This window comes from Athalia rosae, chromosome 1 (genome assembly GCF_917208135.1).
Source record: "Athalia rosae chromosome 1, iyAthRosa1.1, whole genome shotgun sequence".
Lineage (NCBI taxonomy): Eukaryota > Metazoa > Arthropoda > Insecta > Hymenoptera > Athaliidae > Athalia > Athalia rosae.
Window position 1 is genome coordinate 25,935,402 of NC_064026.1, and position 21,594 is coordinate 25,956,995.

The 21,594-nt window shown below is 38.6% G+C and overlaps 6 protein-coding genes across 16 annotated transcripts; 3 read left to right on the forward strand and 3 right to left on the reverse strand.

The window, feature by feature from the left end:
- Positions 1 to 376: 376 nt before the first annotated feature.
- On the reverse strand, positions 377 to 3,068 carry LOC105685211 (thioredoxin, mitochondrial). 5 transcript variants are annotated; one of them, XM_048648778.1, is made up of 3 exons: positions 3,053 to 3,068; positions 2,049 to 2,279; positions 377 to 1,923 (listed from the first exon to the last, which is right to left on the reverse strand). In XM_048648778.1, exon 3 carries the CDS (start codon positions 1,339 to 1,341, stop codon positions 919 to 921), a length of 423 nt encoding a protein of 140 aa, XP_048504735.1. In that variant the 5' UTR covers positions 1,342 to 1,923; positions 2,049 to 2,279; positions 3,053 to 3,068; the 3' UTR covers positions 377 to 918. The 5 variants fall into 5 exon arrangements, with proteins under 5 accessions (XP_048504735.1, XP_012254531.2, XP_020707615.2 ...); XM_012399108.4 differs by lacking the exon at positions 3,053 to 3,068 and adding an exon at positions 2,631 to 2,769; XM_020851956.3 differs by lacking the exon at positions 3,053 to 3,068 and adding an exon at positions 2,631 to 2,745 and having other exon boundaries at positions 2,049 to 2,252.
- Positions 1,783 to 2,249, reverse strand: LOC112694780 (transmembrane protein 218-like). Its single transcript, XM_025747114.2, has 2 exons — positions 2,049 to 2,249; positions 1,783 to 1,923 (listed from the first exon to the last, which is right to left on the reverse strand). The coding sequence occupies exons 1-2, from the start codon at positions 2,247 to 2,249 to the stop codon at positions 1,783 to 1,785; spliced, it is 342 nt and encodes a 113-aa protein (XP_025602899.2).
- On the forward strand, positions 2,745 to 5,970 carry LOC105685209 (islet cell autoantigen 1-like protein). 2 transcript variants are annotated; one of them, XM_012399103.3, is made up of 6 exons: positions 2,745 to 2,886; positions 3,243 to 3,511; positions 3,660 to 4,002; positions 4,088 to 4,363; positions 4,440 to 5,103; positions 5,154 to 5,970. In XM_012399103.3, the coding sequence occupies exons 1-6, from the start codon at positions 2,876 to 2,878 to the stop codon at positions 5,286 to 5,288; spliced, it is 1,698 nt and encodes a 565-aa protein (XP_012254526.2). In that variant the 5' UTR covers positions 2,745 to 2,875; the 3' UTR covers positions 5,289 to 5,970. The 2 variants fall into 2 exon arrangements, with proteins under 2 accessions (XP_012254526.2, XP_012254527.2); XM_012399104.3 differs by having other exon boundaries at positions 5,169 to 5,970.
- On the reverse strand, positions 5,785 to 11,290 carry LOC105685208 (armadillo repeat-containing protein 8-like). Of its 2 annotated transcripts, none has more exons than XM_012399102.3 (9): positions 10,643 to 11,290; positions 10,449 to 10,522; positions 9,633 to 10,077; positions 9,257 to 9,438; positions 8,665 to 8,974; positions 8,176 to 8,467; positions 7,270 to 7,796; positions 6,801 to 6,967; positions 5,785 to 6,503 (listed from the first exon to the last, which is right to left on the reverse strand). In XM_012399102.3, exons 1-9 carry the CDS (start codon positions 10,667 to 10,669, stop codon positions 6,467 to 6,469), a joined length of 2,061 nt encoding a protein of 686 aa, XP_012254525.2. In that variant the 5' UTR covers positions 10,670 to 11,290; the 3' UTR covers positions 5,785 to 6,466. The 2 variants fall into 2 exon arrangements, with proteins under 2 accessions (XP_012254525.2, XP_012254524.2); XM_012399101.3 differs by having other exon boundaries at positions 9,257 to 9,441.
- A 151-nt stretch (positions 11,291 to 11,441) lies between these two features.
- Positions 11,442 to 12,442, forward strand: LOC105685165 (39S ribosomal protein L52, mitochondrial). The gene is made up of 4 exons (XM_012399024.3): positions 11,442 to 11,632; positions 11,755 to 11,836; positions 11,911 to 12,043; positions 12,148 to 12,442. Exons 1-4 carry the CDS (start codon positions 11,587 to 11,589, stop codon positions 12,316 to 12,318), a joined length of 432 nt encoding a protein of 143 aa, XP_012254447.2. The 5' UTR covers positions 11,442 to 11,586; the 3' UTR covers positions 12,319 to 12,442.
- Positions 12,443 to 13,894: 1,452 nt separating this feature from the next.
- LOC105685279 (tubulin polymerization-promoting protein homolog) lies at positions 13,895 to 20,828 on the forward strand. Of its 5 annotated transcripts, none has more exons than XM_048648772.1 (5): positions 13,924 to 14,074; positions 14,708 to 14,709; positions 18,594 to 18,914; positions 19,001 to 19,130; positions 20,371 to 20,828. In XM_048648772.1, exons 3-5 carry the CDS (start codon positions 18,604 to 18,606, stop codon positions 20,548 to 20,550), a joined length of 621 nt encoding a protein of 206 aa, XP_048504729.1. In that variant the 5' UTR covers positions 13,924 to 14,074; positions 14,708 to 14,709; positions 18,594 to 18,603; the 3' UTR covers positions 20,551 to 20,828. The 5 variants fall into 5 exon arrangements, with proteins under 5 accessions (XP_048504731.1, XP_012254675.2, XP_048504729.1 ...); XM_048648773.1 differs by lacking the exon at positions 14,708 to 14,709 and adding an exon at positions 16,447 to 16,449 and having other exon boundaries at positions 13,934 to 14,074; XM_048648774.1 differs by lacking the exon at positions 14,708 to 14,709 and having other exon boundaries at positions 13,895 to 13,999.
- The last annotated feature ends 766 nt before the right edge of the window (positions 20,829 to 21,594 follow it).

Below are 21,594 nucleotides of genomic sequence, written 5' to 3' on the forward strand. Positions count from 1 at the left end.
TACTAATCCCACTCCTTTAAGGTTCTGCTGAATTATTCTGAACTGAAAAATTAAAGTGCAACAAAAATCTATTTCACTTTCTGGATCATCTAAGTTGAAAAAAAAATCATAGTCAGGTATTGGAATAACATTACAACAGTAGAATATTGAGCTTCAACAACTAAGCAATGATTAGTTGACTGATTTACTAATTGTTGTCGCAAATTCTTATCAGTCAATTACCAAAGAATCCAATTTATGAATTTCGAATATACCGGGTGGAACGAAAATTCATAACCCAGGTTTTATAAATTCAAACATATGATCCAAGATGAAGTAATGTGGGTGTGGGGTATAGGAAACTTAATTTTTAGATAACGACCAATTAATGCGAAGATTCCTAGCACACATACTTATTTATTACCCCATCAATTTTACAATGATTCGGTTGAATTTCATTATAATCTGAACGATCAAAGGTATATTTATTAGAGTGTGCATGAGCAGTTCGATGTTGAATATACATTATCTAAATGTGAAATCTTAAGATTCAGTAGTGCAGATTTTTCGTTTACATGGAAGTTGTCAGAAAATATTTGAGTATTTTATACAATTAACTCTACACAAGTTTTATTGAAATTGCATTATTCTGAATTTATTTTACTTCACATAGTATAGTTTAAAGTTCATTCGAAAGGCAAGAGTGTGTTAAGTACATCCATCATCTTAATCTATCAACAGAAAATGTAATGATGCATTATCTACCGAAATTATGATTTCAAGTTTTGAAACCACAGATTTAGATTGTTGAAAAAGTCCAACAATTTCAAACAGGTTTATAACTCAAGATTAGATCAGAGATGTTAGGTCAATTCTATTGTACAAGAAAAATTAAATATTTCAAAAGATTTTTTATAGGTAGTTAAAGATGATTACGAATTAAGTACTCTTATCAGGTGTACCAATTTCAGCACCTGCCCTCAGTTTTTGAATTAAACTTTCTATTGAATCAGCTGGCATCAAACCAATAAATTTGTGCACTACTAAGCCATTAGAGACTGCAATGACCGCTGGTACAGCCTTTACTTCGAAAGTATGAACTAGCTCTGGATTAGACTCGACATCTACTACAGCCAGGTTTAAGTCTTCCATTGGTCCCACTATTTGTTCAAGTTTAGGCGTTAGAATTTTACACGGATCACACCATTCGGCATGGAAATTAACTATCACAGGAACTGTGCTATTCATGACTTTCTCTATAAACTCGGTATTATCGTTAATTTCGAATTTCTTATTGCTGGAGCTTAGCAGGGAAATTCCACGCGAGGAGAGCTGCACTGAGTTCCTTAAAACACGCAGCATTGTTATGCTAATTTGGCTATATTACAACGAACCTTGAAGCTTGATTTCAAGAGCTTCAAATGGTGAGCTTCCAGATTCTGTATAGCTATAGATTTACAGTAAGTGTTAAGTTTGGATTAGAGCAAAGATCTGACACTAATTTGATTTAATTGTAAGAAATAAAATTCACGTTTTGATCAAGGATAAGGTATCAGTCACAGGTTTCAACAGTATAACAATGTTTGAAGCTATACTGGGACTTGGTTTTTAGTACAAATACGTGTATAAATTCTATAGATTAATGTTTCTTAAAATAATATGGCTTTTGTTACAATTGTAAAGAGAATTCAAAAGTCTTAAGGAATAATTTTTCTAAATAGTCAACGCAGCTTTATGTACTATTTATAAGCAGAACTGTAATAGCAATAGATAGGTCATTGAATATTTCAACTAGACTCTTGCTTACAAAATCCAACTCCTAAGTCTGACAGCTTTGACCGGTGTCATCAATTCAAATTTGATGTATGCCAACAATACAATAAAAGCTGAACCAGCCAACAAAACTGTTAGTAGCGTCCGCCAAATAAACAGTTGATCATAGGGCTGAAAAAAGTGTTTTATATAAATTTCTAATTCACAAGGGAAATGGTGGAAATGAGAATATACTTTGGGAATGAATAGGATAGGTCTCTTTTAAAAGTTAATAAATCTGTGATTAATATTTATACCTTGTTGGTATTGATGCCTGAGTTTTCGGAACTTCTTGGGATACTGATTAATGCAATTGTGATTATTCCTACAACACCTAGTGCTATGAACCCAACTTTTTTCTGGGTTCGTAATGATATCAAGCAAATCAATCCCGCCGATAGCCAAAGAATCAGTATAAGAAATATCCCAAATCCAACTCCAAAAACCAAAGTTGTCATGCCCTGAGAATAAGTCCACTCATATATGGACTGAAATAATTGAAATCTTGTATGATCTTAATGGTAAAAAGTAAGATTAGTACAATTACATCCCCGTAACACAAAGTGCATTAATGAAGTAATCTAAATAATATGGGAAATCAATAATTAGAATAATCGTCTGTTTTTGAAATCAGTAAGATGAAAGTACATCATTTTTACCCGACTAGCTTGTTGTATAATAATCCGTAATGTATTTTCGGTCTTGAGCAAATTTATCGTGCCCCGGAGCTGGAGCACAAAGAACCAAAAAAATAAAGTAAAATTTAAATTACTTCAAGAATGATACTTTTCAACCTTGTTACATTCTATAGTCCATCGTAGGACCACGAAAAAACTAACCTAGCTGCCCTTTAAATCAGGGTAGATCGTGGACTACGAATGTTTTCGGAACTATTTGTACGGTTTGGGCCATATGTCTATGGTTTGGACCGTAAAGCGCGGATGCGTGGTAAATGGCTGCTGACTGTGGTGTGTATAGAGACGTCAAGTTAGCAGACGTCGAGCACGTGAAATGTCAAATTTAATCGGCTTTTGACCAAAATATTATTTCAAGTTTTGTTTATTTTACCTCAAAATAGTTGACCATGAACGCATAGTAAGTGAATTAATTTACCACCCAATGATTTCTAGGCAGCCTTTATAAGATTAGTACACGTACTATCTGCCATTTGCATAAGATTACCCGGAAACCATATACGGCTTTCGGATCTATTGCTTGATTTTGACAAGAATGAACGACACTTTGTTTCGCATTAACTCACATGAGCATTTTGTTGAAGACTCGGGGACTCCCAAGAGAATTGCGGGTTTTATTATGATTGATGTAAACTTTGATCACAAAGTTGAAAATCCAATATAATATGCATTCCGTATCTACAATTCTTGCCTTAATTTCACTTCAAGTACTGGCTGTTGTTCGTGTCTAATTCATAATTTTTATTGCGACCTAAGTGACAGGGGAGCCTCCGGAATGTCGGGCAGTGCCTTTGACCGCTGGGTCCAAAGAGCCGACTTACCTGATGATTCTGCTATAACTAAAATGCAGCACCAATATTGGGTCACAAAACAGGCTCTATCCCAGAAGCTTGGTAAAAAAGAAGATGAATGCATTGTAGCCTCTGACGCGGAACTGGATTCAAAGTTAGAGTTATTTCGAAGTATCCAGGAGTCTTGCTCGCACCTACAAAGAATAATTGACAAATATCAAGAACGATTGTGCAGTGAGTTGTGATTCCGTGTCATAAATATGCATTGATATATGTATGGCAAGATACGAGTGCTTATTGACTGATAAACACCGCATGATTCAATTAATTTATCAATATCGGATGAAGCAAAGTTCACTCAATAGTCTAATATTTTGTACAGACTTGGCACAGGAGGAAAACGCGATGGGCCGCTTTTTGAAAGAAGCCGGTAAACAGGATAAAACTAGAGCTGGAAAGATGATGTCAGCCGTTGGAAAATCATTGTCATATTCAGGTCAACAGAGGCTTGCTCTTAGAGCACCATTAGTCAGATTGTACCAAGAGGTGGAGACTTTTCGACAAAGAGCAATAGAGGATACTTTACAGAATGTTCAGTCTATGGAAAAAGCTCGCACCGAATATCGTGCTGCGTTGTCCTGGATGAAAAATGTTTCTCAGGAACTTGACCCAGACACTTTTAAGCAACTCGAGCGATTCAGAAAGGTTCAAACTAGAGTTCGAAGGTATTTAATCTGAGTTTGTTTTGAAATTATGTACTATAACATATAGACATTCGATAATCTTAGTAACAAAATTGTATTCGAACAGGGGTAAATCTGCTTTTGATCACTTGGCTTTGGATTGCCTGCAGAAGGTTGATTTACTTGCAGCAGCCAGATGCAATATGTTCAGTCACGCTCTAGTCTTGTACCAGAGCACCCTCTTGAATTTCACCAAAAAATCTGCCCAAGCTTATTTAACTATAGCCAACAGCTTTAAAGGATATCAACATTATGATTTTATGGTGGTCAAAGAACTTGCAGAAACTTCAAGTAAGTTAGCACAAGAAACAGGCGGTACCAATGACCTGGATGACAAGGACAAGTAAGTAGAATCGTATCAGATTAAACTTCTGAATATTCTTACCAATGAAATACAACTTTGTATGGTTTTATGCCAGGTTGGTATTTTTTGAGTCTGATTATCATGACAACATCGAAGAAGCGCAAGAAGTTAAACCAACTGAAGACAAAACAGTTAGTCAAGTAAGCAGTAACAATGATAGTGATGAGAAATTGCTGGATATTGGTGAAGATTCAGATAATTTGACCAACGATACACAATTGAAAATGGCACAGTTGAATCTTACCAGCCAAGGAGCGAGCAAAGACGAAGAGCTTGCAAGTTTCTGGAACAAGGCTCCAAACACGGAATTTTATGATCTTCTAGATACAATGAATCCTCAATGCAACACAGCTGATGATTCGCAAGTTCCGAGAAAGTCAAATCCACCAATAGATCAAGTAAAACTGGACGAAAGTCTTACTCAATTGGACCTAGCAATGGACTCATTTATTGGTGGTGGGGGCTTTGATTTTACGACTTCACCGCTTCTTAATCCTCAACAACAGCAGTCGCAACATCCTCTCGATTTATTGACTTCGGAAACAGATGCTTTGTTTGAAGAGATTTTAAACACTGGCCCTGCTGTCGTTGGTAATGCTGATTGGGATATGATGTCGGGAGATACTTTTTTACCTCCTGGAATTTTGAAGCAGAGTTTGGGAGCTGCTACTTTTGGCACACATCATAAAGAACCTGTCAGTAGCACAAGCGACAATAAGGTGAGAAACTGAATCAACTATCAGGGTTTTTGTATAATCTAAAGGTGTAGATTTTATCTTTTCAGACTAGCAAAAACAAATCTAGCAAAGCTGCTAACTCCTGGCTGGATTTGTTTGCAGAGCTAGACCCACTTGCTAACAATGCAATGGACAGCCTCATCAGTGATGGCAATGCACCTGCTTAACCTGAAGTTTTAAAAGAGAATCTTTACTATGAATTATTGTGTGACAAAGTCATGTCCAATTTTCTCATAACGACAGTGATGCCATTATCTCATAGATTGATCTGGCTGTTATTACGTTACCTAGTCAGTTATTACCCTTAAATTCATATATTTTTCGTTTGAAAGTCCCAAATTATTCACCATTACTGATTATCAAAAAAACATCAAAACGAAATATAACTTTTAAGCAAAAATAATTATACATAGTTGTATGTATGTATGTCTATTTGTACTTATCAAAGTATTTATCGTATTTTAAGAACATTCCGTCATACAAATTAGCAGTTTGTAAGAGAATGGCAGAAATTCAATCTCGAGTGTATCATGTACTATGAAGTCACTTCAAGAATTTCTACCTAAAAGTCATTCCTACCAAAGATAATTATGTTATATACTAACGATGTATCCTCAGATTTCTTTGAGCTTAATTATAATTGCTTTGTAATAATGATATACCTAGTTTTTACAGGAATTTATTGTTTGAAAGGGCTTTTATAAGTATGAGAGACCATTTTGCTATGATTTTAAATTAGTTTAGTTTAATTACAAATTTTTTTAACTTTCCCTATGCTGTACTGATCCTCTGTCAAATCCAATACGAGAGGGTGCATCCATCACAATAAAATTATTCTAGACAATGTAATCATGTTCACGATCCCGTCTATAACGATCCTCAACAATTCGAGGTGTGTACCAGGTAATGTTGAGATAGCTGCATCGCAAAATGTAATATAATCAGATTTTTGTGTCGTGCGCAACCAAGCGATCCATTTCATAATCTCCTATTTTACAAACACGAGATGTAGACAATCATGTGTTACTTTCCTTTCATTGAATACATAAATATAACGGTAAACAAATTCATAATATTTTCAAATGATTTAAACATTCTCATCATTGTGCAGAAATAAATAGGAAAACAACATATTACTCAGAGTTCGGGTTTAAAACGAGATATTTCACCATCTCCAGCACCTAATCTAAGAAAAAGGGAGCATAAGGGTACAAGGACGATCACAGCATGGGTTTGGGTTCAGATTTGAGCTTACGGTGACCCTGATTGTTGTTAATAAATTCGCAGGATAATAACTAAAAAACTGTTGTAAATGGTAATGTTACTGGGTCAGACGATTGTAAGCTCAAGCGTCGGTGAACTGAGACATGGCAGCTTTCACTCTGGAACAGAATTAAACAAATAATCAAGTCCCTTCAGTTACATTCAGTGTTTACATTACAAGGAAATCATATCAAAGATAAACTCGATGGAAGAGTGAGATAAAACGAGAAAAATAATCGTAGTGGAAAAATCGTTTCCAAGATCCAGAATGCGGAGCTTGTGTTTGTAGTGAAGTCCTGAAAACGTGTATTCGACCTTCACTGTTCAAAGAATAATTATCATTTTCAAATCAAAAATCATTCTACATCAAATATTTATACAGAAACAGTGATTGATAGATTACTAAAAAAGTTTACTTTTCAAACAGCTGCGAGTCCTTAGTGTGGCGTAATTGTTGTAAGATACGGTAAAGGCCGAGTTCGCGTAGACGTGCCTGGCGCTGTGTAGCCCCAGGCTCTTCCCTCCACACCAGATTACATACACAAAAGATTGCTGCAACTTGCAGCTTCACGTTGCTGTGCATCTGCAGAAATTAGGAAATGGTGACATCCGTGTTAATTGGTTGAACTTGATGACCTATTAGAATTATTTTAGTCAGATTGTCAAGTGAACTGTTGGCTTATTGCTTCAAGTTCAGACATTATTATCAGTATGAAGCAATTTGTTTTTTTCAAACAGGTCAAATATTGATCTTTGAGTACATTAATTGCCAATTTATAAATATCACGAAATAAAATATGACCCAAATCTGACATAGGATACTTGTATTCTCGGTTGAGTGTACATAATCAAAATAATCAATAGACAGGTAAAGTGATAACGAACCATGTAATCCATAAGTTTTTTTAAGACGTCATCGTTTGCCATAATATGGTCTCGTGCACGATCCCCATCTGCAACGTTGGCTAAAATACAAAGAGCTTGCTCCTTGACGTCAGCTGGGTGTTCAGGATCTTCCAATACCAGAATAACAGCTTGCATCACATGAGCAGCATGTTCTGCCATAATGCGATCAATGTGTGCCTTGGTTGAGAGGAGATTTCGTAATAGGCCGAGTGTTTTCATTAAGACAGCCAATTCCGGATCGGCAAGAAGGCGAAATATTTGATCAGTGCCAAGACATGAGAGGATTTGCGATTTGACACGCTGTTCTGCCTGGAAAGCCACATTCATCAAGGCCCAAATACCGTTTAGGCGTAGCGCGGGATCAGGCCGCCTCGTCAATGAACATAACAACTCCACTCCACCTGATTCGAGAATAGGCTCCTTACTTGGGCTGAACTCCAATAGCAGGTTGCACAAAGTGCTCGAGGCCACAGTTAGCAAGTCTTCTTCGCCTTCTAATCCCCTACCTAATGGTAGAATAGAGGTCATACAACGAAGTGCCACGGGTACCAAAACAATACGGTTTGGAATAAAGTGCAGTACACCAGATCCCTGTTGAGATGATGGCGCGACTCGAGCACCATGTCACCAACTTGTTAACGATTTTCTCACTGAGCTTTAAGAAACATATATGAATTGGACTTCGTCTTCAACGTTCAATAATTGCGATTAAGTTAAATTTAGTGTCCAAGGATCAAAATGTATCTCATTGATCTCGGAGGTTGGGTGGCCAATGTGAACATATATGCGCTACTAGAGAACAGGTTTCCGTGATAGAACCATCCGCATTATCAATACTGGCACTCTTTCCATATAATATACATCTATTGTTGTTAGGATTCGTACCCTCTAATCCTCTGTCTGCTCCATGTAACAGTTGCATCAAAGGACGCCATACTGCGTGGTCTTGGAAGGTAGTACGCAGCTGTTGCACACTCCTCGACAGAGAATGCAGGCATCGAACTGCAGCCAATCGCACTCGAGGTCCCCCTGGATCTTGAAGCCCTCCGACTACTTGTTCCATCAAGTTTTCTGTTTCAATGATCCTCTTACGAATGTCTTCATCATTAGCCCCTAGAGATGCAAATGCTCTGAATGCTGCCTGACGCATGTCTTGTGAAAGCGTTGCATCAGACACCTGAAATGAGCAATTGAAGTTTGATTCCCTTAGATAATCACGGAATATTTCTCTGAGTAGTGAAATATTCAAACATCGCACATTGAAAATTAAACATTGAGAAGATTACATATGTTGTTGGATCACATAAATTTTGGAAGATTCACACATTACACCGTTTACTAGTACTAAGGTATATAATATTGAATACTGCATACCTGGGGATGCGGCCTGAGGAGTTCTGCTAGGGTTGGTATAAGGTGATTGCTAATTGATGCCAACCGCTGTAGATCTATGTCGACCTCGGTCAGGTACGCAAGTGTTTCCGCTGCAGCTACTCTTTCTCTTGGTGGTCTTTCACGATGGCAAAGTCTCACCAAGCAGGGCAATGCTCTGTATACTACTCGTGGATCTGTTGAAGACAAAGCACCAGCTCTATGCATATACGCAACACATCTTGCTGCCTCCAGTTGAACAAGTGGACTTCTTTCGCGACCCATCAACTGACCCAGGGCAACAGGCACGCCTCTATATCAAATAGGTACAAAAAGTTAGAAACAGCACAAACTAGGTTTACCCAATAATTGAGACGTCTATTTTAGGTCAAACAATACAAATCGTGATGTAAATTCATGCACATAAACTTTTACATAGGGCATCACTTATTTTCATTGCCATTGATAATACTTTCTCCATCGAGTATGAAAAATATTTTTCAGAGTAAGAGAACTGTAGGACATTTATTATTATATATGATAGAAACAAATGTTATAAGAATTACTAAATGTGTTAATCCATGAAAGAACTGACCTGCCTTGAGAGTTGTTGGTGGTGGCTGCAGCAACCAGTGCTGACACAGAATGATTTTGGTAGCACATATTGGCAAGGCAGGCCAGGGCTGGGAGCTGCACATCTGCAAGTGGGGAGTCCAGCTGTGCAGCAAGAGCACTAACTGCTCCGCCACGTGACAGAGCATTTTGTTCTTCAGCTGTCTGCTATCACAGTATACAAAAATGAATTTAACATGTGATGAGTATAAATACTTATTCGTCAATGTAGGTTATGCATAAAATTAACATTAAGCAATGAATATTCATTAAACACCACGACTTTCTTGCTTAATGGGCTGGCCAACAAAATATTGTCAATGTGATCATGAACCGACCAGAGTAATGATTCTTGGTACCTTGCAAGCAGCAGTTAAAATGGTAGCAACGCAGACTTGATTGGTAACAGATTTTGCAGCAAGAGCCAGCAGACGTGGAACTAATCCAGGATCTTGATAGATGGCATGGACAGGTGCCGCTGTGTGGTGAAAAACAGTCCGTAAACAACGGAGACAGGCTTCTACGAGTGAGCTTTGGGATTCGCTGTCTGCTTCGTTAGAAGAGCTGGCACTGGCCAGCAGTACCTGAAGTAATGGTGGGACGACACCAAGTTCGATAAGGGCTCTAACATGCTGATCTGTCCCTTTAGCTAATGAACCCAATGTAACAGCGGATTGAATACGAACACACTCTCCAACTCCTCCAGTCGTATCACTCAACAACTGCAACAGCCTTGGTACCACACCCTGTGCAATTACCGAACCTTTTTGTCGGTTGCTTCCAATTACAGAGTTTTTAAGGCAGCTGGTAGAAATTGAAGAAAGATTTATTTATCAACTCAATTGGTTGTAGATTCTAGTTGGTAGTTCGGAGTATCTATGCAAGGAAGTAACAGAATTTGTGCATGCTTCTGGTGTTTATAACAATGATTTGTGTGTCAGCACAACTTGAGAGGTTTCTATCGCTAGTGGAAATGAGATGGCATACATGATTATTAGAAATACTTGATTGAGTACATTGAGTTTATATGTAATGGTATTTACAATGAGTGAAAATGGATGAGTCCTGGGTGGTGAATGTTTTGCTGGAGTGTGGTTACATCAGGGATTTCATTTAGCGATGGGAGGGTTTGAGGTTAGCGCGATCCTTTAAAAGGGGCGGCCTGTAGTACTCACATTATAGCCTCTAAGCATTTCTGGCGATCAGGGGAATATAACTCGTCGATGTAGCTTCTAGAACTCTCAACGTCCTAGAAATATCATTAAAAGAACCGAAGATAAATGGCAACAGAATGGAAAGGTGGGACAGGGAAAACGTCAGATTCTAGGCCGGTTCCTTCCTCGGAAAATAAAACTGTTCAGATACTCACCATATACGGCTGCATCACCGAGACCATGGCTTGTTAAAAAGTAAATGTATTCTTAACTATTAGGTTTTGATAATTTCAGGTCGCCATTTGACGTGTGGGAGTTTTTAAACAAATTTATATTTTTATGTAAAAGTAAGCGCGCGTCTGCTACACTGGGTTACGAAACTTCCAGCCATTTCTGGCATTGACGCGTGACCAGGTGAAATTATGAACTACCCGGGATGTGACTGTACCACCACACGATATTTCAGATCAGGAAATGCGGGGGCATCGGAAAAACCGAGCAGAGTAAATTGTGAAAACTGCGCGACGAAATCTAACACCGAAAGATCAATCCGCGTAACAGCGCATGGAGGAATTGCGAATTTGGATGCCTATCAGCTACCTATACGTATACATTCTGATAACATGGACAATTTAAATGATAAAATTAATACTTCGATTTAAGCAGAAATACGATTATTGGTCGGCATTGCTTACTATTAATAGTACAATTCTTTTCTTTTGAAATCACTAAATTTTAGTAGAGAACATTCTGAATACGGTCTTTTAGAAAAAAAAGGATCACCTTGGGTTCGAATATTGATAATGTGAAGCGACATTCAATTCAACAATCATAATTTGTCATAAATCAATTAAAACTATACCATAATTATGGTTTTTTATGATAGGAAATTGCTGCCTAATCACTCCTATAATCGAAGAAAAGCATCGTCAAACAGTCTTTGAACTAGTCAACGCTGCCTACCTAGGGATCCTCTATGCCTACCAACCTACACGTACCCTCTGTGGGTACAGCCTAATAAGCTACATACTCTCATGAATGTTTGGATGGATCATACGTGCGGGTTCGATTATTTTTCAGCTGAATATTACCTTGAATTTTGCTAGTAATAATTAGCGGCATCGAAGATCTAGCAGAGATCAGTGCATACTCGCTCGAAATGGCTCTGTTAGTTAAGACTTTCGTTAGATCCAGTCATAGCTTAGGTGCGTATTGGAATTCTTGCCAATCGAGGTTCAGATCTTTAGGTTATCTTTCCTATTTGTGATTTGCTGCTTGTATTATTTTGAAAAACATCTGCAAAATTTTCGTACATTGTACATTTCAGAACAAGGGAATTTGATTCGACTGTGCATGAGAAATGTGCAAACATCTTCATCTCTACAAATGGACCAGAAATGGAGACAAAGGTATGATTGAGTGCAACAGTATCAATTAGAATAATGGTCATTGTTAAACATGATTTTGAATTCATTTATTGCAGACAAGGACTCACTGCAAATCCTAATGTGTACGGGCCCCTAACAAATTTACCCGATTATTCATATAAAGACGGTCGGCCAACGCCAATAGGCGTGAGACACAAGACTCGCATTGAAAAGCAACGAGAGTATGCGGTGAGCACACTAATCATAGTAGACAATATCAAACATTTAGCTTGGTAGAGTGATGATTATAATCAGAGTTGTATGTGTTTAGAACCTGGTTTATCATTTTACAGGCTAAGATTCTTCAATTAACAGATGAAGTTGATTTTGCAGTAAAAAGACATGAACAGCTACAAAAAGATGAAGAGGAGAGAAAACAGCAAATTCTAGACAGAAAATTACGAGAAAAAGGCAACTTGCTGACCGCTAATATAGTAAAAGATTCAACTGTGGAAAGCAAGTGATTATTTTTATTAGCACCAACACATTGTTAGTTAATTTATATGATCACCCAATGATTATCGTTGTTACAGTTTATACCTAAACTATGTTTATGATTATCAATAAAACGCACCATTTTCAAGTGTAGACTAACTCAAAATAACATTTATTAGACTGATTAGAACGGATTCATAATTTCAGCCGCAGAATTCAATAAGTTACTGAATGAATATGATTGTTGTACTCTAAAAAGGAAAAGGTTTAGCTTATGTTTTATCAAAGTTGAGGTATAATTCACCGTGTGTCGCGTTACAACTTTTCTTACGCAGAAGAATTTTCCATCAATACCTCGCTCAGGTCAGATGATCAGATGTAAAGTACGTTCAATTTTAATCCAGAATTTATCTCGTAAATAAGTGGGCTCAGTTCGAAAAAATAGAAAACTATACTGCGCATTTCGCATTCAGAAAAATGAAATGATTATGGGATCTGGTCATCGAACAGTTGAGGAATAAATTGAATTCAACTCAAGAAGTGATTGCAGAATTTTACAGCGGGCGTTTCAGGTGCCAAAAATAATTAGTGAGTGTCCGAGATCAACCCTTGAGCGTCCTATTTTACGCACTGAAAACCCGCTAAAGTGCTGCCAGGTTATTTCTACACGATTTATACAGACGCTGACATTTTCATGTATATTCTTACCGATGAAGAACGAGTAAAATATCTAATGAATTTTTTGTTTTTTGAATTTCAACCTGGAACTTACCTCACAATCAGTCAATTACCGAGATCGTTATTGGCAATGAGCACCTTTCAATAATTTCGTATTTTTTACCCCTGCTAAATGGTTTGGCTTTCAACGAAAATAGGTATTCTATTCCGACAAGATCGATTCTCTTACCTATAGTGCACATCATTCGGCTGACTCATCCATGATCTTGATACCAAATTGAGAAACGTACTATTGCATTAATAATTTCATACATTTGGGGTAAACATTTTTAATTACATTAATGAGACGAAAAACATATTCTCGCTTTGTTTCTTCTGCACATTCATAAAATAAGTGGTAACAACTAATTTGTAGTTGCAAATGAAAACCTATGAAGTGTGATACACTCATATCTACGTATGGGGGACATCCTAGGTGAGATCCACCTGACCGAAACATCGATCCTTTGAGCATCTGTTCAAATTTCATTAGGTCGCGTGTGTGAATAGTTGTGAATTTTGAAGTTTTTCACAAGTTTTCAGTCAATGCGCTATCATAAATTGGCAATATCAGAGTATCTCAGGCATAGTAAAGAAAGTTCTACCATTAATTGTACCTCGAAGTCACAATACGCAAAAAAGTTTAGAATCCCCTGATAAGACGAAATCTTTATCTTTCCACGATGACGGGCGTCGATTTTTCTGTTCGGATTTCAGAACCTTAGATTAAATCTGTTTGGGAAAAAATTTGTAAAAAGTCACCCTTATTGTCATGTGAATCGAAGAAAAAGATGGGATGCCCAATTTTTTTAAATCCGGACAAATTGCGTCCAAGTTTGCAAACGAGAAGCAGGGAGCAACCAGGGCTAGTGGGGGCGGCGATGATGTTGGGGCAGTGGGGGTGACGGCCGCAATTCTACGAACGGGTGCGGATCAGTCTCTTCCCAGACGGAATCGCAAGCGCGACGCGGCAATTCTGAATTTAGGACTTTGGTAATTGGAAAATTTTCCGTTCACGTATATTTATCGAAAACTGCAGCAGTAACGTCAAATCAGCTAAAAAAAAAAGTGAGTTTGTGGGTGACCTCGGGTATAATCTTCGAACTTCGCATCTTCCGGACGATCGTCTGTATCGGTTCCTCCTAGTTTTACATTATTTTCAAAACTACATATCTTCACCTCTGCATTTACTTACGAAGTGCGTCATTAGCAATGAATTCGACGTTTTATATCCGCCACGGTGTCTTCTCATCGTTATTTTGACGCACAGCCAAAACGAGATGCGAGCAACACTCGGTTGGGTCCGAGCCACGTAATCTCTGGCGCTAAATTGATACGCAACTCGAGGATGTAAAAGTTATTTTTTGTACAATGACAAACGGACTCTTTCATTCGAAAATTATTAACGAATCAAATTGATAGTTGATTATTATTCATCTGCAAAAAGTCGTCAAGTTGCGAAAGATTTTGGAGACAAGATCGTGATGATTACACCATCAAGTTTTGTTGTCCTCGGCGTCGATTACGAGTGAGATGATAATTGAAAGATGTACGTAACTACATTATAACACGGAAGGCCTGCTGGTATCTCATTGTCAGTGCATAGAGGAGAATCAATCGTCAACAGGTTTTATCGACCTTTACCTTGTTTATTTACATCGCGGTTTCTCGCGTACCTGCAGAAATTATCTTAAAGTTGAGAAGTGGGAAAATATAAAAGCTCGACGATAACCCACCACGGTATTCCATTTCAACGATCAATGGGAGATTATATTTGTCACGCAGTTATGATCATCTCCCATTTCATTTACACTCGGGTGATCAATTTTCCCCAAAATTTTTCGCATTTTTTCACCCTGCAACATAAGCGTCCATCGACCAGAGCGTCTGCGTAAATGTGAAACGTCCGCGTGCGTCTGCGTAACGTTTTCTCTCTTCCGTGCAGAGATTCAGCTCTTGTAATAAATTCTCACATACCCAGACGTTCGAGCAATACCATCGTCCAACTTGAGCACATGGATGAGGAGAACCTGATCAATATGGCACATGCGCCCTCTCCTTCACCCCTTACAGTTAGGGGAGCGCGTGGCCTTTCCAAACCACTTTCATAATTCGAACCCACTTTTCGACCGTGGTAGTAATACTACGATGTTTTGATGGTTCCTCAACCGCTGTTTGTAAATCACAGGAGAGCATGTTTTATGCATGAATATTCGTTCGAGCGGATCACCGGGAGCGGGAAAATATCATGTACCCATTATGCTTTCTATGTTGTGCCAATTAGCGAATTGCAGCGAGGACCATTCGTATTTAACAGTCTCGCGGCAAGCCTTTTTTTTTTTTTTTTGTAGTTTCGTTTGGAGTACCCTATGCATGATGAAAAGGGAACAAACTCGACAGAGTATAGCTTAGCTCGGTATTTTATTTTATGCACGCGTGAGCGATTGGTCAAGATTTGATAGGGTTGATGCCTTCGTTGCGTGTGGAGGAGTTGTTAATTGTTCGCCAGACTTCCATTAAACCCGGGAGCTAGACGAGCACCGCCGTGCAGCGGTGAACAAAAACTTCTCTTTTCCGGTTCCATATCTACCGATGACACAATCCGAAACTAGCGTTGCCTATTTATAGGTATGAAATAACTCTGATCGACGTAGATTTTTTTTTTTTTTCATTTTTCTTACTCGCGGTCACTCAGGATCACCATACGGCAGCTAAGAGTATAATTATTCGCAAACCGGTGAACGCGGTATAGACCTCAGGCAAATTTTTCGCATCTTTTATTCATGGGCAGATATACGACGCGCGATCAGAACATAAATTTATATCCCTGACCCTTGAGGACCAACCGAAAGCTGCTTCCAATTAATTGCATATTTATAATGAGTCGAAAAAACTTCAAGAAAATATACATGTATAATTCTTTTAAAGGTTCTTAAAAACGAAGTCCTTGAGTATATCGGTCGTATTATATCTTCAGCGAGCAGCACCAAGGACTCATGACATCATCCCCTATTTTGTTCATGCTCGGTGATCTTCGCGCCGCGTCACGTCCCTATCAATGGATAATTAAACGGCAGCCGACGAAGGGAAAGGAATGAAATTTCTCATATCCGCGTGATAATCGTATCTTTCGGATATAGATCATGACCAGAGTCGCACGCAAGAAGCGAATTATAATCTATACAGACGTATATAGGATTATTATTATTTTGACTTTTTTAACAATACGACGGGTATATTTATAGGAATGAAAAAGAATCGAGCTGACAATTGGGAAGACAAAAAATCAATCGATTAGCGAATTGAAGTTAGTTTATAATTTACGACGAAGAGGAATTGCGTAACTATTAATTGTGGTTTGAGCGCCCACCATGACCGTGATTATGAGATTAAGCCTTAAACTATTTCCCACATTGCGTAATTGACCCGAAAGCCGCGAGAACGTCATTTGACACATGACCGCGAACGCATTATGAATGTACGAGCGACCTCAACCTGCGCGTTGGATTATAACGGAAATTCGTTTACTTATAGTTAGTTTGTTAGCACTGCGGATGAATGCAAAAATTCCATCCGCATTATACTTTTCCCCGTCGTTTTATGCCACGCATGATAATGGTCAGACTTGTATTATAATCATAATTGATCATTTATCAGTTTCTATCGCATATTTACATCAAATTTTATACCTGGTACTTTTACCGGTAATCTTATCGGTGATAAAACCTCGCGTTATCAATATACACCAGGAAAAAAGAACATATTATATACATAGGTATATTGATAATGTATATATAGGTATTTGATATACAATACTTGAGCGAAACTAGCCCTCTAAATCCCCTTTCAGGTTCGATTATGTTAAGTAAAAAATATTCATTCACTTCTCCCGGTGATTATAGAAATTCGCTGCATTGCTTGCAACTCGCTACACGTTCAGTATTGAGTTACATGGTTATATGGTCAGTGACTAGATGTGAGAATTATGCAAGATGAGTTATTACGTCAGTAAAATCTACGTTGCTACATCAAAAGAGGAAAATAAAATTTTTAGTCAACCGACAGAGAATTCAAGGGCGTTGCGGGACTTGAGAAAACCTTGCTAATTGCTCGTTTCGAATGCTAATCTTTATTTGTCCATTTTCTTTTTGTTGTTTAACACCTAACGAACACGGAAAGAAATAATGAGGATCGTTTCCTGTATCTCGTGACAGCACATTAGCCATTGTACTTACTTTGTTAATTGTATAATTAGCGAAAGCAAAGTAGTTGCCACGCCTGTGACGGTACTAAAAGTACAAAAATAATCGTGCCCGTACACGAATTCTTCCCTCCATCTAGAGTCAATTTTCAGTTTATAAATAGAGGTGGAATTAAATGTTTCCAAGTAGGGCGAGGTGCTGGAATATATGTGCGAATATTTTCAGCCGTGACCTAACTTAATCGTATGATATCCTAACCCAGTTCAATTTAATCTCGTTCGAACAGCTTTCAAAATTGTGGCACGCGATATTAAACCGGTAATCGAACGCGCTTCTGTATCTGATGCATGGTATATAGTATGGCAATTCATCCATATACGTACGTTTCTATTAGGGTGAAACAATTCGCGATGCGCCTCTGGAATCCCATTAAACGTCACGCGACTTGGCCCAATTTGCAGCGTGACGACGGGCGAAATATATACGTATATTATTCTCAATCAAATCAGAACCGTGATTAAGTATAGGTAACCTTGCGAACATCACTTGTTTGATTAACACAGAGCTATTAATATATGACGATGCAACAGGCGGGATGTATACGTGACGAGAAGCTATTAAACCCCCTTATCATGCGCGCCGAGCTGTTGCACGTGGAACGCAATGTGTACCTATCTTCTTATTCGTCTACCTTTTCTCATCAGTTTTTCTTTCTTATTGTTAAACACGCGAGTAAATTGAGACACGTATCCATCATCGAGGTCAAACGACGACCCGAGGTCAGACTCGAGTCCCGGGATTGAACCACGTCTATTTTGTGAAGCGACTATCAGCCCGTGACCTCCAACCCCCTTCTAGCTATTGATCCCTTTTTTCGTTCGTTTCATATCGTCAGAGACGTTCTGCACTCTATAATTGGCTGATTTAGTTTTTCATATCTTTTAAAACTTCTTTCTATATACTCATTCTACTGATGCGAAGGGTATACACTATTTTTCTCCAACTTTGGGAGTGTTGAAAGATCGCTAATATGTTGTACAGTAACTCGCCCACTTCTAGGTAGTCTCAGAGTTGATTAAAAAGTTTTTCGGGATCTCATTAGCCCGTAACAGGTATACCCGACTATCTTGTTGTCATGCAATGAAATTCATAGACGCCGGTTTCAATCCTTCGATCAGTCGATCAAAAGCCGTTGCGCGATCTCCCACGTTTCTTATCTTGTAAGAAATTTGATAAAGTAGATTGCTATTCTAGAGAAACTACAAAAACTGTTCAACCAACAAGTGCGCCAGAGATCAGCGTTGTACTTTACATTTCATTGTAGCGCAGGAGATTTTAATAAATTTGTCATATTTATTTTTAATTCGGCGTTGAATCAATTGCAGAGGGTATACGATGGCGGAAAATGGTCAGAACGGTGCACCTGCGGCGGCAGCTCCGCCCCCGAGCGAAAGTTTGGCAGCTTTGAAAATCGAAGCCGGGCCCGAAGGTACCGAAAATTCGGGACCAGCGAGTCCCGCGAGCCCAGCAGCTGGGACTGGATCGTTTCCAGCAAGTTTCAAGGCCTTTTCCAAATTTGGTGACCCGAAAAGTGACGGGAAACAGATAACATTAAGCCAAAGCGACAAATGGATGAAGCAGGCGAAAGTTATCGATGGGAAAAAAATCACCACCACAGACACAGGGATATACTTCAAGAAACATAAGTGGGTATTTATTGAGGGATGTGGATGCGGAGAAAACTTGTGGATTTTTTTTGATTTCTAAATTTTGTATCGATCATTGATTTCAGGTCTGTGAAGCTAGGGCTAGAGCAGTACAAGGCGTACCTTGAGGACCTGGCCAAAAACAAAAAGGTGGATCTTGAGGAGCTCAAAAATAAAATGGCGAATTGCGGAGCACCTGGAGTCTCATCGCATGCGGTAGGTAGCAATTATCATCATCGTCAGAATCAATTTTCATTCGTAGAGCGTCGCGGTAGTTTGATTTATACGTCGTAACATGACAGTCGATCGTAAGATCGCTTCAGGTAAATCATATCCATTATCATACCAAGCGCAGCTACATTTGATTGCGCAATTTTTCAACGTCCAAGTTTCACGTGCCTTGAGATCGAAGACGCTGGAGAAATTCAGGTTTACTTTTTCAGCAATGTTTAGACAGCAAATAATAGCGCGTTACTAGGCGAAGGCGAGCATAAAAAATGCTGGATTTACATGTGTATCGCTTGAAACTATGTACATGAATAATACATGGAGTCGCTTAGACTGCATGAATGTGTCCAAGTAAAACATTTCTATGCGCACTAGGTATACCTGTATATTGGGAGAATAATTAGTAAGCGCAACAACGTTCGTAAGTGCGAAACAAGCGAAGGTTGTTGAAAGAAAAAACGTAAGAAATAAGTTGGAGTGTTGACTTTTGTAGACTCGGTGTATCGGTAACTCACGCAAGTATTACGAAATAGGGCAGATTTTATCGTGAAGCAGACCTGATGTATTTTCGTGCTGCGAGGATAAACTTTACTTCATCGAAAGTTCTGAAAAAAAGCAGACCGTCGTCATTATATTTGAAGTATACCGGCAGACTGGGGATTGATAATATCGTTGCATGAATTAAGAACAAACTGTTACGTCGAATCAATCGATTGACACAATTATGAATAAATCTATCAGCTACACCCTTCAGTCCTGAAGCGTCTAGTTGGCACGTTATTCGCCGCAGACGAGCAAACCTGCGAAACGATTCGGCAGTTGAGTCAGTGATAATTCTTAATCGTATAGTAGCCGCCGAATTGCATGATAAAAGAGGTTCGCAAGTTCATTGTTCCCGAGTTAGAATAACGTGGAACGAAAGTTCCTTCTCTTGTAACGACCAGAAAATTTCATTACATCGCAATCTGTACGATGGGTCGCGTGATTCCGTACAACTGTTGTATCGTAGCAATGCGATATCCTTTTTGTCTGGAAAAACAAGTTTAACAGATTCATAGCAACATATAACACGCGGTTACCTCGTGACTTCCGGACATTTTTTTCATCCGAAGGGTGTGTGCAGAATACATCTAGCGAAATGAAGTAACGAAACGAAGTATCCTTGAGGTCCTCGTTTCGAGCGATGATTTCATGCGTTATTTGATAATAAAATTGAATTTTTTCGCAGGCTGGTAAAGCGGCGTCGACGGTGGACCGTTTGACGGACGTAAGTAAGTACACGGGTTCGCACAAGCAGCGTTTCGACGAAAGTGGCAAAGGAAAAGGCATCGCAGGACGCAAAGACCTCCCCGATCAATCGGGATACGTAACCGGGTACCAAAATAAGGACACGTACAAGGCGCATTAACCGAGTTGTCGAAGTTCTATTTCGTACCGATAGCCTTCAATCATAAATGTGCACGAGATGCTTTATTATTTTTTTAACACTTCAAAACTCCCACATGTTTGCCGCAGGGTATATACGGTCCCGCGTACGGAATTCCTGCGGATGGAAAATCAGTGGAGTTTAAATATAAAATTAAAGCCGTGTAGTTTTCAACGGACGCGTACAACTTACCTATACGGTGAGATCGATCGTTTCGGGTGACTCGTCGCTTTGCATTTACACAAGCAAAGTAGAAAAATGAAGAATAATGATATTTCATTCTCTCACATCATACAATTATTAATTCCTCTCACAGTTTTACAGTGTGCAAAAATTTTGTGTGTAAGTTGACTTAATTTTGCCGCATATACAATATGCATAATATGCTGTAGGTTTGATACTGTCGAAAAAGGTCACCCTATCGATTTTAAATGATGACGTGTTCGTACAAAAATATATGATATACATTAGGGTGGGTCGAAATTTTTTTTTTTTGTACTTCCTTAGCACGGGGGCTAAAAAAGAAAATTTTTCAAATGGGGAAAAAATTTTTTACTTGATATTTTGAGGTAACCCACTCGTTTTTTGAATAAATAACTAATCAAGTGGGGTACTTTCAGCAATAAAATTTTTTTTTTGGTCAAAAATCATAGAAAATATCTAAAAATTGTCGATTGTGATTGTTTTTTACTCGTTCACTGTTCAAAATTTTTTTCCTATCATTTTTGTAATTCACGTATAAAATCAAAAAATGACATGCTCTTTTTTTGATTTAAAATTGAAGTTGAGCCGGGGAGCCCGAGCTTTGCTGGAGTCAGGTAGCCAGCAGCGTAACGTTTTGTTGTGAGACGTCACCTTCGGGGCTGAGCAGAGGTGACGCCTCAAAACAAACCGCGCGCCCGTGGCTACCTGACTCCAGCTAATTGTAAGCTAGGGCTCTCTGGTAGACCGAGAAATTCGAATCAAGTGAAAAATTTTTTCCCCATGTGAAAAATTTTCTTTTTTTTATAAGGTACAAATTCTGCC

What these genes read in the sequence shown, in the direction of transcription:
- LOC105685165 (XM_012399024.3), top strand. Translation starts at nt 11,587, where the DNA reads ATGGCTCTGTTAGTTAAGACTTTCGTTAGATCCAGTCATAGCTTAG. An exon ending in TAGATCCAGTCATAGCTTAG is followed by an intron (nt 11,633 to 11,754) that starts GTGCGTATTGGA and finishes TGTACATTTCAG; the next exon opens with AACAAGGGAATTTGATTCGA. An exon ending in GACCAGAAATGGAGACAAAG is followed by an intron (nt 11,837 to 11,910) that starts GTATGATTGAGT and finishes CATTTATTGCAG; the next exon opens with ACAAGGACTCACTGCAAATC.
- LOC112694780 (XM_025747114.2), bottom strand. Translation starts at nt 2,249, where the DNA reads ATGACAACTTTGGTTTTTGGAGTTGGATTTGGGATATTTCTTATACTG. An exon ending in CAGGCATCAATACCAACAAG is followed by an intron (nt 1,924 to 2,048) that starts GTATAAATATTA and finishes CACTTTTTTCAG; the next exon opens with CCCTATGATCAACTGTTTAT.
- LOC105685208 (XM_012399101.3), bottom strand. Translation starts at nt 10,669, where the DNA reads ATGGTCTCGGTGATGCAGCCGTATATG. An exon ending in TTTTAACTGCTGCTTGCAAG is followed by an intron (nt 9,442 to 9,632) that starts GTACCAAGAATC and finishes ATACTGTGATAG; the next exon opens with CAGACAGCTGAAGAACAAAA. An exon ending in GACTCGCAGCTGTTTGAAAA is followed by an intron (nt 6,504 to 6,800) that starts GTAAACTTTTTT and finishes ATTCTGTTCCAG; the next exon opens with AGTGAAAGCTGCCATGTCTC.
- LOC105685209 (XM_012399103.3), top strand. An exon ending in GTTCAAACTAGAGTTCGAAG is followed by an intron (nt 4,003 to 4,087) that starts GTATTTAATCTG and finishes GTATTCGAACAG; the next exon opens with GGGTAAATCTGCTTTTGATC. An exon ending in GTAGCACAAGCGACAATAAG is followed by an intron (nt 5,104 to 5,153) that starts GTGAGAAACTGA and finishes CTAAAGGTGTAG; the next exon opens with ATTTTATCTTTTCAGACTAG.
- LOC105685279 (XM_020851952.2), top strand. Translation starts at nt 18,349, where the DNA reads ATGAAATTCATAGACGCCGGTTTCAATCCTTCGATCAGTCGATCAAAA. An exon ending in ATATACTTCAAGAAACATAA is followed by an intron (nt 18,915 to 19,000) that starts GTGGGTATTTAT and finishes CATTGATTTCAG; the next exon opens with GTCTGTGAAGCTAGGGCTAG. An exon ending in CTGGAGTCTCATCGCATGCG is followed by an intron (nt 19,131 to 20,370) that starts GTAGGTAGCAAT and finishes ATTTTTTCGCAG; the next exon opens with GCTGGTAAAGCGGCGTCGAC.
- LOC105685211 (XM_048648778.1), bottom strand. Translation starts at nt 1,341, where the DNA reads ATGCTGCGTGTTTTAAGGAACTCAGTGCAGCTCTCCTCGCGTGGAATT.